Source organism: Patiria miniata, unplaced genomic scaffold, assembly GCF_015706575.1.
Source record: "Patiria miniata isolate m_02_andy unplaced genomic scaffold, ASM1570657v1 HiC_scaffold_10, whole genome shotgun sequence".
Lineage (NCBI taxonomy): Eukaryota > Metazoa > Echinodermata > Asteroidea > Valvatida > Asterinidae > Patiria > Patiria miniata.
Genome location: NW_024037048.1, coordinates 2,946,485 through 2,960,218, shown reverse-complemented (window position 1 = coordinate 2,960,218; position 13,734 = coordinate 2,946,485). Strand labels below are relative to the sequence as shown.

The following is a 13,734-nucleotide window of genomic DNA, read 5'->3' as shown; positions in this document are numbered from 1 at the left end:
TGACGCCCTGTCATCAGTACAATAAACCGACGTCGGTGCTGTAATACGCTGAACATGATCTCACATCGGACGACCCAAAGGATGACCGCCCTCCCCCTCCCCTTTGGACAATTTTTAAATCTGCCGGTGGTGGGCGCATGCTCGTCACTTCGTCAAAACGATGACGTCAGTTTACCCTTAGCTACGCCACTAGCGTGACAACATCTTGTGTGAGTTTACCGACCCGGATGATTGCGAAACCAAAGTTTTAGGTGTAGGGTTTCGCCTACATAATGGTGGCTTCCTATCTCACGGCCCGTGATAATGAAGGCAGGAACCTCTACAGAAAGATATAAGACATCATAATGAGGTATGAGGCTAAATATATCACTGGATTACACTGGCCGACACAAAGCAGGAAAGTATTGGACTATTTAGTGTAATTATTGTACAGAAACGAGACGGGACACATCAAGAGATCATTTTGATCTTCGGCATAAAAACTAAGACAACATTCGGACACTGGAACTATTTTCGTCTGTGGGATAGGTGCAATTATGGAGCTGTCACAAAACGCAAAGGCGTTTTCTATTCAGTCTTTGATAGCGACTTCCTCCGAGATTGACAAAGACGATCGAGACCGCCGCCAAACGGCTGAAATCTACAGCCACTCGTCCGGGCTGAAGCCACTAGGTACGGGGTCAGTAGATACGGAGTCTTATAACGGCGGCCCCGCCGGCCCCAGTGAATCCACGCTATCGGATTCCACGGATAAGTCTCTCGTTCACCGAACTGCCTCGCTCTTGCGGGGAATCTCGATGCACGACGACGTGGAGGGTGGGTTGGCGGGAGCTCATCCCCCGTCGTCGCCGCCGGTTGCCCGCCAGGGTTTCCCCTTGACCAATCTCAATATCGTCGGCCAGCGGTCGGTCCGTCCGAAGGTTAGATGTACGGGCGACTTGTACCCCGACGAAGGGATCTCCGGCTCGGGCAGCAAGCAGAAGGCAGGGATCGGCTGGTACCCCGATGAGAGCCACGGACGTCCCTTGGAACGACGATTTCTCCTCGGTGCGGACTACATGCTGACAGATCTCCCGTGTCCCGTCCAACATCCCTCCATCAAAGACGTGGATCCCACACCGGGAAAAGACGGCATGGAGTCTGTTGACATGGAGACCGCTGACCAGCCTATCTCCAAATGCGTGGATGGTATCCAGGTTACCTTGGAGAACTCCAAACTCTGGAAAATGTTCAACAAATGCGGTACCGAAATGATCGTTAATCGTATCGGGAGGTAAATGCGGGCTACCTTTTAAACAGTATAATTTTTTTTTATCCGTGACAGTTTTGTATGAATTTTAGTTTCCAGGTGCAAAGAACAAACAAACAAAGTCGTAATATTCTGGCAAGTTTCATAAGGTTTCGTCCTAATGATATGGCTTGTCACTTTGGCAAGCTACAACATTTTGTCCTGTAGGGATGCATTACAAAGGCGGAGATTACCTATCAGAGATATGTTCAAGTTCTCAGAAAGTCCTAACAAGTCAGTCGCAAGTCATTCAGTCCCGAGTCAAGTCACAAGCCCAGCTGTTGTTTTCAGTGTGAAATGATTTCATATTTATAAGTTTGTTACTGTTCAGTTTTGCCTGAAAAGAAAACGAAACTTCGTCGAAACATTTTGAAAAGCTTATACCATAAACAATTTTACACAATTTAAAACACCTTAAAAATAGGCACTTTTAGGTTTGCCATTCTCCAACGTCCTGTAACATTCTATTGTGATATAACCACAAGATATTTCAACGTGCATTGTTTTTCCAAGGCAAATCATCTCATTCATTCCATTTTGTGCATGCCTATATACACCTCTGGTTGGTACAATTTTCAGGGGTGTGTGACCAATATGGCTTGATACGTCATGATAGTCATTACTCATAATTAATTCATACTGAAGTTTGAATTACTCGTATCCTTAAATATATAACACTAAAAGCCTTCCGAAAAATGTCATTCTGCATTGAAAGCCTATTTGGGCGTCATGCCTATGCGCTTGGACGAGAGCCTGGCTTTGCTCCGTCATGTTCTACTTTTGAATGTGGCAACTGTTCCCGACCCACGATCAGGTAGTTTGGGAAACAGGCTTAAGAAACCATTGGATCTTTAAAATGATTTGCTTATAACTCAGTCTCATTGCAACCCATGCATGTAATGATCAACCAGCCGAGCACCATGACCACGGAAGGCAGTCTAGACGTTTCTTTTCTTATGGTAAAAGTTAATAATAATTCAACCGTTGTTTCAATATGTTTTGCCTCAATCAGTGCATTTATACCTCAGTATTGACGATGGAAGGTATCTCGACCTTCATAAAGTTTTTATGGCGAATTCGATCATTATTCAGTGTTACAATCATGGTCGGTGCTTATAACAATGTTAACAGTTATGTCTTTCTTTTGCCATAATGGCTGCCCAAAGTTTGACCCCCCCCCATTCGGCAAAACACGGCTGTGTGGTAAGCAATAGTAGATAACTGTGTAACTACCACTAACTGAACTTGACTCATCCCTTTATTTGTCATCGCTTACAGACGCATGTTCCCTTGTGTCGTGATTACAATGCTGGGTATGGACCCCACGACCCTGTATCGCGTACAGATGGAACTGGACGCCAGCGATCGTCGTCGCTACAAGTTCATCAATGGCAAGTGGGTGCCAGTAGGCAAGGCAGACGCCGAGCCCCCTAACAAGCTCTTTGAACACCCTGACTCGCCTAGCTTAGGGGCTTTCTGGATGCAGGACAGAGTATCCTTCGCTAAACTCAAGATAACCAACAACAAGGAAACTGGAGGGACAAACGTAAGTGACCATTGACCTATAAAGGCACAGGCCGGTTTATGCCTGGTACGAAAACGAACGCGAATTTGGCCGCCAGTTCAAGATTTCGCACCATGCAAAGTCACATCAGTTAACATTTCACCGCGAATGATTCATGAGTCAAATTTGATTCGAATTCGTGTTGGCGTGAAGTATTATTATTGAACTAATTCCACGACAAATGCGTAAGGCTGTCTCTAAAAGTATTTTTTTGTTTAAAGCTTAGGTGGTAAAGGAAAGAATAGACGAAACGATACCAAATGCGTCATAGCTTTTTCTTCTTGTATTGTAAATACATAATTCTTGAATGAATGAAACGTCGTTCGTGTTTTTAATACAAGAGGTTTTTTTAAGTGAGGTAAGCACTCACTTTCCAACAAAGTCTAGTATTTTAATATTTAATATATACTTTGACGTCAATTTTTGTTTAAATATAAGATTCGCGGAACAAATAGACAACTCGTATTTGAAAGCCTTTGTTATACTTGCTATAAATTTTGAAGCAATCTTTTTTCCTGAAAAGAAGCAACAAGTTACATAATTGCCCTTAGAGCCCTTTTTAATTAAACGTATGCGTTGGTAGTATACTCTTAAAATACTTTAAGTTTTGCTTAACAGATATTCAACACTGGCCCTTCAGTCTAATCGATTTTAGTGACTAATGCTCTGGTAGACGTATACTATAAGTTACGGTACGCTAGTGAGTTGGCACTGTGCCACTATCTGAACCAAAGTCAAACATTTCATTGTTTAACTTTTGACCATGTATTTACAAAAACGTATGTTGTGGTCACGTGACGCCGACAAACAAAACATAATAAAACACAAAAAAGTAACAAATTTAGCAAACAAACAAATCTATGGTCTATCAGTTGCAAAATGGGTGGGTTTTATTTAAGATGTTGGCACCACTGTATAAAATATGGGGGAAAAATCACTGAGGAAAAAACAAACATGGGGAAAAAACAAACATGAGAGACGCTTGGATGTCTAGTTGACGTAACAGGTGGCATGATGACTTTTAATGTTACACCAAAAACTCTGGGGATATAAGGAAGACGAAATAATTACTGTTTCCTTCTCCAATTCTACAGACTGTCCTCCATTCGATGCACAGATACACTCCGCGCATCATTATAACCCAGCTCAGATGTTCATCGGCCAACGTGAGGGGTATTGCGGCGCCTTGCTCCGACCCCAACCTGCCGACAGAGGGCGGTGTTCCCCACTACCGTCAGCTGCCGGCTGCTGTTGGCGGCAGCCGCCCATCATGCTTCGAATTTGAGGAGACTGCCTTCATTGCCGTCACGGCCTACCACAGCGAGCAGATCACTCAGCTGAAGATCCAGAACAACCCCTTCGCTAAGGCCTTCCGAGATGCTGACATCGCTTCGTGAGTACATGTACACTGATATATAGATAAACAAGTATTTAAAAAATGGCTAGCTCCATGGCTTTTTGAGTTGAATTCACCGTCTGCCCCATCCACTACCCTAAGGAAAGTCAACACACGGAGCGCAAATTGAATGGCATGTCTTCCCTTTAATAAACGTATGTAATATGCCTATTTCTTATTGAAAGGAAGTTTAAATTGTAAATATGTACATTTTTATGGATTAAAGTTGTTATATGTGGTTTATGTCGGCTACTTAAAAAGGATGTGAATTGTATAGAACTATAGATTGATAAGAGCCCCACATTCAAAGTCAAAACGCGCAGTTTTATGTTTGTGCAGTGCGCAATTTCCCATGAGCTAACCAGATTTTGTTTGTGCGTGTGTTTGTAGAGACTTAAGGCCGGTTCTAGTTCACATGAATTTCAAAGAGAAGCGAATTTCACAATAAAAGTTCCATTTCTTACGTCATGAAATTCGCTTGAAGTTCGCTTTCGCATGAAGTATGAACAAGCCCTCAGGTTGTCATCGAAAGGCAACCCGTCACTCTCATCACCAGTCACATTAATTACCCACTCCCCTTTTCACACCGTCACCGACAGTGTCACCGAACAGTGTCACCGCTATCGCCAAAAAGGATTGACATAGCCATATTTTCATCGCCTTCGCAGTGGCGTAGCCAGGATTTTGTCCGGGGGGGGGGGGGGGGCAAGATTAAACGTTGGGGGAGGGGGCTGGACCTCTTTTGATGATAGAGGGCGCTATTATTTCTTTCCAATTTATTCACATTGTCTAATTTATTCACATTTTAAAGGGAAAATACAACATTTGCAAACATCAAAAAATAAAACTACCAAATCATTTTGAAATACCTTGCTGGACTGTTAGTGAATGACAGTGTAAAGCATCCTGTAAAATCTTGGCACCTGGTATACTGTCATTTTCAAGAAAAGTGGTATTTTTGTATCAATTTCCAACGCTGATCGGCCGATCAGCGTTGGAAACAACTGGCTTTTTTTCAAATACTGGCCCCAATTGACCATCGCACTTGTTTGCAATCGATTACAAACCTATGAACGGGTACGAGCCAGCTAGACTGGTTCCCTGACCTTACAATTCCCCAAATTATGTAAACTGTTCTGTTTCTTCTTATATGGTGTCAGGGAACCAGACTACAGGAAAATGATCGTTTTTCTTGGTTTTTATAGCATTTTCGAACCCAAAACCTTAAAAAAAAGTCAGTGTAACTATATTTGCTATATATTTCTAACCCCCCAATTCCATCCATTTCTGAAAATTACAGCAAAAGCAAATGATGTATATTCCCTTTAAAGCCGTAAGGGACCATTCAAAATGTTCAATGTTTTTAAATTTGGATTATTATTTTTCTTCCAAATTGTGAGTGGGTGGGTCAAGGTAAATGATTGAAAATCAAACTTCACATTTCATTAAGAAAAAAGCAAAAACAAAACTAGATCTCTTGACTTGTCTGTACTATGCGCGAGCATTCCGATTCGCGTTTCTTTTCCAACTTCGTCCCCATTTATTCGCTCGTACCCCCCGCCCTTCAAACAGGACGCTGGGATACTCTGACGAGCTTCACAGAATCTTGTGAAGGAAGTGGCCTATGACCTATGTATAAAGCATCTGGCTGCAGCTGTTAAAGACCGCAGTTAGACAATATGCGCAAATGCTCATCCGAAAACTTCCATAGAAATGCATACGTTCCATACCGGATGTGATTTCTGTTTCATTGCGGACCAAGTGGACAACATTTTGAGCGTCGCATAATACAATCCGACCGTTCGTGATTCGAAACGGAGCCTGGGCAAGTGACGGGAATTGTAAATTTACAACACACGTGAACACAGATAAGTTTTACAGATTTTCCTACATTATTACGCTTTCCAACGAAAAAAAACATCTCTTAACTGGAATAAACGTGTAACGAATCAGTCTTAACGGCCGTTTCAAACCTTGCAGAGTCATGACCGTGATGACGCGCAGGTCACAGGTCACGCAAAATCCAACCAATCAGAGCGTGAATACATCAGAGTATCCCAGCGTCCTGTTTGCAGGGCGGGGGGTACGAGCGAACCCCATTTACAGAAAATGACCTCTGTACATTAAGTAGCGCCCGCTAGTGCTGCATGCATATAGCACATAATGAACAAGTATGAATGCGGCATTCCCACGACGATAAAACTTAAAAGTGGCCGCCATCATGGATGTATGCGAAAAACCGGCAGATCCTCCCAGCTTGGACAGAGCATAAGCTGATCATGATGCACACCCAATGTTTTAGTACCAAACTGCGACACATATACCTAATCAACTATCAGCTGATGAAGCACAATTTCTCAGGGGGTGCATACCTATGTTCCCCAATACCGATGTTCCCTAACCCTAACCCTAATCCTAACGCTAACCCTAACCCTAATCCTAAGGATTTCGGGGAACATCGGTGTTGGGGAACATCGGTACATGTATTGGGGAACATCGGGTACTGGCAGTGTTGTAGGTATCGAGACCGGTCTCGGTCTCGAGACCGGTCTCGAGACCACTTTTTGCTGGTCTCGGTCTCGGTCTCGGTCTCGGAAGCTGTGGTCTCGGTCTTGGTCTCGGTCTCGGTCCCCTTTGGTCTCGATATTTTGGCTGGTCTCGGGTCGAGACCGGCAATATGTAGCTTTTACAGCTCGATCGATTACTTTGTGTTCACTTCGTTCAGTACCGTTGTTATTTAAAACATTTGCTAGCCCGTAGATCAAGCTTGTTATATATCGCGGTCGGTTTGGACTCGACTGCACGTTGGAAAGTCCCCAAAGTACATGTAAAACTGCAGCAGTACCAGTCACTGAACGATTTGGAACAAGTTCGGCATTTATCTGTTGAGTCGGCCACATAAAGCAAAGTATAAACTTGTAACAATTTATGCAATAAGGGTCAACCATTTTCGGGTACTGTGTAGTTTAGCCCACCCCTGTGGGCGTAATCACTTGCATTTTGTATTCTGATAATAAATGAGGTGCTTCAAATTAGTTATATTTTCGACCCCACACAATGTTTTCTTTAATTTGGGACAGTATTTTGAAGAAAAAGTAAATTTTTCTACCTGATTTTCCAGCTTTGAACTCACACACTCTTACCAGTTACCACTCACTGTTGCCATGAGAGTGTATGATGAGACCCCATTTTCTGGCTGCTCATTTTAAAGTACCCCATTATTCCTCAAAAATTAAAAATCCCGTTCAGAAAAAAATTAAAAATCAATATCTGGCACATTCTGGCTACCACCTCGCAACTTGTGGGTCTACATGTACAAGTCCACATTCTATGACAAAAATTTAAAAATTAATTCAACATTTTCTAGCTCCCATTTTTAAAAATCAAGTACACAAGTCCTGTTAGAAGTTAAGTCCTAAATTTATTTTAGGAAAAATAAGGCAATGTAAAATTAAAATTGCATCTTTAAATATCCGTTAGAAGTCATAGCTGAAACCAAGGGGGTGACTGTGGAGTTTAGGATCCGAGTTCCTATAACAGATGAAACATCTACCTTTAACTTTTTACTTTTGTCGCGATTGGGTGCAGACAACATGTCAAAGCCCATATTTCTTAAGTGTAACTACTTTTTGCTCAAGTAAGGTGTCATGTATCAATTTGTCAACATTGCCACTGGTCAAAATTTTGGTCTGTATTCTTTGTGAATAGAAAGGTTACATTTTTCAACTATAATAACGTGTCTTGTTTTTTTTATTTAGACTATTGTTATTTATTATCAGCGGTCTCGGTCTCGGTCTCGGTCTCGGACCATATTGGTCTCGGTCTCGGTCCGCCTTGAAGGGGCTGGTCTCGGTCTCGGTCTCGGTCTCGGTCTCGAATCTTCAGGTCTCGGTCTTGGTCTCGGTCTCGGACTATCCGGTCTCGACTACAACACTGGGTACTGGACCCCTTTCTCAGGGCACTAATGCAACAGGGAAGCAGCTTCATCTAGCCGTCACTGAACTGCCACATAATGTACATGGGCATGCATGTGCATGGACACACATGTACATGTATGTATTTGTATGCAAGTGCATGTAGGCTTACATGTACATGTATGATCTTTATTGACACAAATCAATTTTTTAAAATCAAAAAAAGGGGTTGGGGTGGGTCAAAAAAATTGGGGAAAGATATCCAAATTTAAAAACAATGAAATTTTTAAATGGCACCTAAAGGGGGTTAAAATCTAATAAAATATAATCACCTTCACTAAACTTCTGTTTCTTTACTCAAAACAGAACCGTCAAAAAGACACTTCTTTGGCAAGCGGCAAATGTTAGGATTTTTGTAGGCGCACCTGAGGGGGGGGGGGGCACCTCCCCTTTGGGCTACGCCTCTGCTTTACCACCTCTACAATCGCCACCTCCAAAATTAACCTCCATCCCCATCATAATACTATCCCCTCATCTGTCTCTCTGATAGCCGTTCTTTGGCCATTTCCCAACACATTTGTCATCGCAGCAAATTCCCAAGTTTGCTCTAATTCCCGATCATTCAGTTTCTATCCGTGAACTTGCAGGCACGGCTTGCAAACAGAAGACGTGCAATTCCTGGCCACAACTTGAATCTTACCATGAATTCTACTTCGTTCGTTACCACCCACTACTCATCATTTTCTTTTATCACAGGATCTTGCAAAATTCTTACGTGCATTCTGAGCCCAACGAATCAACGATTCCACCGACATGCCGAGGCGGTAAGAATCAAATTTTGATTCAATTTTTTCGAATTTGAGACTTGTTTCCGTTTAGCTCTCATAAAAAAGTTGAGCTCTGGATTGTAATCTTTCAGAAAACAAACTACAAGAAGCACGGCCAGAGTCATCATTTTCACATTGCTCAAATGTGCGGTGTTAGAAATTAGAAACATCGTGTTGTACCTTTATATTGAAGCTTAGCGCTCGTTTATATACACATGGTTTGAGGGTGGACAGTCGATATTAGCTCCCCGAGTTATTGGCAAACGAGTTCCCGAGGCGAATCCTCGGGAACTAGTTTGTCAACTCCCAATACCGAGGGGAGCTAATATCAACTGTCCGCCCGAAATAAACCGTGTTATATTTGTTTTACTATACCTCATACATATTTCAGTTGCCGATTTTTCCCGCAGTATGCATCCGCAAAGAAATCTTCGGAGAAACTTGTCCAGCTAACCAGAAGAAAAATATTGCTCAAACTCCGAAAAATTTCAGTTCGTTTGCAATACAGTAACTACGGTTGTAAATACAATTGTTTGTGGACAACTTTTTTTAGCACATGCATCTTTATATTGTCCACAATATTCTCCAAGTTCGGCATCATTCAGCTCGGGAAAACGCTTATTGTTATTTACGTGTGCAACCATCTTTTCATGTGTAGCTATAGGGCGATGTTCGCGCGTGCGTGCTTCACCCGTGCGACAGTTCAACGATTGCTTCCTAAAGCGCATGCGTAGTAGACTGTCGCACGGGTAACCCGTTGTCACGGTCTCACTTCTCCGGCGTGCTAGCTTCTCCGCCGAGGGAAATTTCGCCTAAACACGCATGCGCAAGTTGCGCAGTAGTGAACATTTCGCCAACTTTATTGTGTGCTGAGTCATTTGGGGTTGTACGGGTGCACGCGAGATCTTTGGATATTTGTATGTACAAATGTATACGTTACAAGGTACCAGTCGAATCCAGAATTTTCGTAGGGCGCGGAACTCCCAATACACTGTACATGTAAAGATGCGAAGGATACACATGGTTGCAAAAATAAAGACAACCATGAACGAGCAAGGAACACAGACCTTTCACAGACAAGGAGCCATGCACAGACCAAGGAGTTCGTTCTTAATTATTCTTCCATACACACACGTACACACCCACGCTGTTGCAAGACCATGGAATGACCCAGGCAAAATACTCCAGTCCTCTCTAAGCTTGACCCACAGGAAGTGTTACATAACACATTCTTGGGTGGACTTGGTAGGCTCCATAGCACCGCCCGAAGAAAAGTAAGCACAGCGGACACATGAGCATGTATCGTGCTCATGTAACGTGCACTGCAACGTGCTCAATTATCAGCCGCATTCACCCGGAGAATCCAGCACGCCGGAGAAGTAAGACCGTGACACCGTGCGACAGTCTACTACGCATGCGTACTTAGCCTGTGCATGAAAACTCGCGCGCGCGCGTTTGGTAAACAGCAAAAATATGATCTGGCACGTGATGGTGAATGGACCAGTGAGAATTCGGCTTTCGGTCATGAATATGTATGAGGTATAGTAAAAAAAAATGGCATCTGGTATGGTATAGTGAATGGACCTGTAAGAATGCGGCTCGTGATCATGCATATGTATGAGTATAGTAAATGGATACAACACGGTCGTTATTCAACACCGCGGCCGCGGGTTTTCCGCATTGTCTCATAATTGTTATATCCTCATAGGTTTGATATCATCGATGAAACCCTGGTCCCAAACAGTCTCAATGGAATGGCAGTCTTCCTCCGCCAACTCCCAGAACCAGTTGGACCCCAACGTGGCTGAGTATTACCCTCCGCTGAACGACGCCCTCTACTGGCGAGGCGGACCCATCAGAGTTCCCAAGTTCCCAGCCGCACCCTGGAGCTTTGACAGCGTGGCCGCCTTGCGCCCGTCTGGTACCTACGCTCACGCTGCAGACCGCAACGCTGATGCTATGAGACAGAGCCGGGGGCCTTCGCAGTACGGGTCACATCCTGCTATGACCTTTAATACGTTGGGCAAATCGCGGGTGACGTCATCAGGGAGGCATCGTCACAGCATGGGGGAGCTTCAGGACGCCTTCCAGCCGGCCAAAGACGACCGAAGATTGTCTCATCCGGAGATAAGTCTGGAGCGAGCTTCCACGTCCAAGCTGACGCTACCAACAGCGAGCGCTACCTCCAAGTTTTCCGAGTTCAGGCAGGCCGTGAGTGACAACCTGCACCCACTCCGCCGCGTCTCGTCTACCGCCGTGACCCGCGCAGTCAAGCGGCATTCCCTGCCGTACTTTTCCTCGAAGAAAGTCGTCTACATTCCGCGGTACGGGTCTGCGGATAACGCCACCTTTGAGAAGTCCCACGACCAGCACGAGCTCGTCCCTAGACGGCATTCCATCGTGGAAGGTCTTCCGAAGTTTTTCAGGGCCTCCACCGGAAACCTACGCAGTAAAATGGAGGCAGAGCAGCCAGCCATTTGTGGTCCTCCTGTTGTCTTGTCGCCAACCAGCAAGATGGCCGGGTTAGCCGCTTCGAGTGGCGACTGCATGTCGGCGTCTACTTCAACCGTGGCCAGCGCTGATACTACCGCCTGTGCCTCGTCATCCAAGTAGGCTACGCTGCAGTTTGTTATACTAAAAAGCTAATTGACGAGCCAGATTGTGTACAACCTGGCTGAGATCTAGTGCCAATAAATCGCAAGTTAAAACCCCCATAAAGAAGTTTTAGAGGTAAATCACCAACAACAATACATTCCAACACCCAGATGCGCAAGTTTAGGTATTAAATGTTTTACACAGGGCCGAAAAATGAACGTATAACACTCGACTCGCTTGACAATCATCTTTCTTTCTCTTGTCGTTTACTAATGTGTCTATATACTTTCCTTTTTTAATGATAATTTGCGCGGCAGTGTTTGTTTTAAATAATAGTATCGATACCCTCTTGTGAAATTAAGACTGATTATAATCAGACTGAGTGATTAATCTGTGTACAAATGACAATACCATGCAAGTGTACAATCATGATCGTTTTTGGTTCCGTTTTTTCCCCGGGTTTTTATTTTGTTTTATTTGTTTGGTTGGTTGTTACACCGATGTAATTTGCTTCGAAATAGTTCAAAATGTTGTTTTTGGGAGTGGAGTACGCGTCAGTTTGCAGAATCAAAGAATCCAGACTAGCTTAGTCTGTTTGGAGCACAAGATTGTGTCACAAAGTGATTTATTTTACTTAACATAATGAAAACATTTATGAAAATCATAATATATAGAACACTCCGACTTCTTTGATAATGTCGTACATATTATAGTAACGCTACTGTAATAATACTAACATTACATGTTTTTATCGGGGATTGTTAAAAAGTGGAGAAAACTATTTGAAACAATATTTATTGTTTGTGGGCCTAAACTGAATTCAGTAAATGGAGTTTTTAAGATGGGTTTATTCTTTAGATGACACAGTACTTCCTGTATGTATTTGTCGCTTGTGAAATGGTCATCAAAGTGTATAAAGATGTCGACACAAAATAAAACATACTCTAATGAAAAAAATATAATTATATGTTCTCATTGCACTGTTAAAATTTGAATGAAATTTCCCCGTTCACATAAGAAAAAAAGAATTAAAAATTTATAGTTAGAGTAAATAATAGTCATGACGTAACGATTGGTTAGGTATTTGATACAGTATGAGCCTATACACAAAGAATAATAAAAAGATGAATTATGTCAACATTAAGATGGATGAAAATGCAAAAATTACAAAATAAAGTATGCAGAAAGATGAATGTAACGTGGATAAAGCTGTAACGGACTCGATTTGCACATGATCAGCAAATTAAAATTGACCTGGCGATTCGTGATGGTTTGATCAAGGCTCTTGAGTCTAAGTTGTGCGAGTTGTGACTTGGTTGTAATGCGGCTCCAGTTTGGAGTCTCCGGAGCTTTTTGAAAATGTCAACCGGGTGAATCGAAATTGGCAGCAGGAGTAATATGTAATCACTTTGTGTACATAAGTAATAATTAAGCATAACGTACAAAGTAAATGGCGCGAAGACAAGCAAACGGCGCCACAGCAAGAACAAAGGCAGACATGCAGTTGCTTCGAAGAAGTTACATATTCATATAGTTGTTGGGAAATGTTGGTTTGTGTACCGTGTTTTTGTTGTTATATAATGTGAGGTGAATGTGACAACAATATCATGGAAGCTTGCTAATGTCATTCATGATTTGAGATACAATGAAGAAGGAAGATATAAAACAACAGGGAAATAGTCTTTATTCTCGTTTAAGTGTGTCCCAGCAACTGAGTTATCAGAGGAAAAAAATATATCAATGTTTACGATAACAATAATGTGTTTTGCGCAATTTATTTTCCTAAGATCAAACACTGTCGATGAAAAAAAATATGTGCCTTGTACGTACATGAATTATATACAAATTCGTTACACACTTTTAGTAAATGTCGAAGAGACGAAGCCTCAAGAATGTCAAAATATCACCCGTCGCACAGCCTGCCAAAAGTATCGTTTCGTAGCCACAGCTAAAGGGACAAACCCATCATCACGACTTGTCAATTTGTCCTTTCGCCCTTTGCTTTGTTTTGTTCCCATTGTGTGTCATTTTGATTACCGGTATCCTTTCAAAAGCATTACACTTCGTACCAATCCACACTCAAGGATTATATCGCCAGTCCATAAAGTACATTATCCCCATACCACTCAAGTTAATTACCAATAGCAGGC

At 42.7% G+C, this 13,734-nt stretch overlaps 1 protein-coding gene across 1 annotated transcript; it reads left to right on the top strand.

The window, feature by feature from the left end:
• Positions 1-206: 206 nt before the first annotated feature.
• LOC119735450 lies at positions 207-13,545 on the top strand. The gene is made up of 5 exons (XM_038209152.1): positions 207-1,273; positions 2,567-2,834; positions 3,947-4,245; positions 8,919-8,986; positions 10,698-13,545. Exons 1-5 carry the CDS (start codon positions 537-539, stop codon positions 11,600-11,602), a joined length of 2,277 nt encoding a protein of 758 aa, XP_038065080.1. The 5' UTR covers positions 207-536; the 3' UTR covers positions 11,603-13,545.
• Positions 13,546-13,734: the final 189 nt, after the last annotated feature.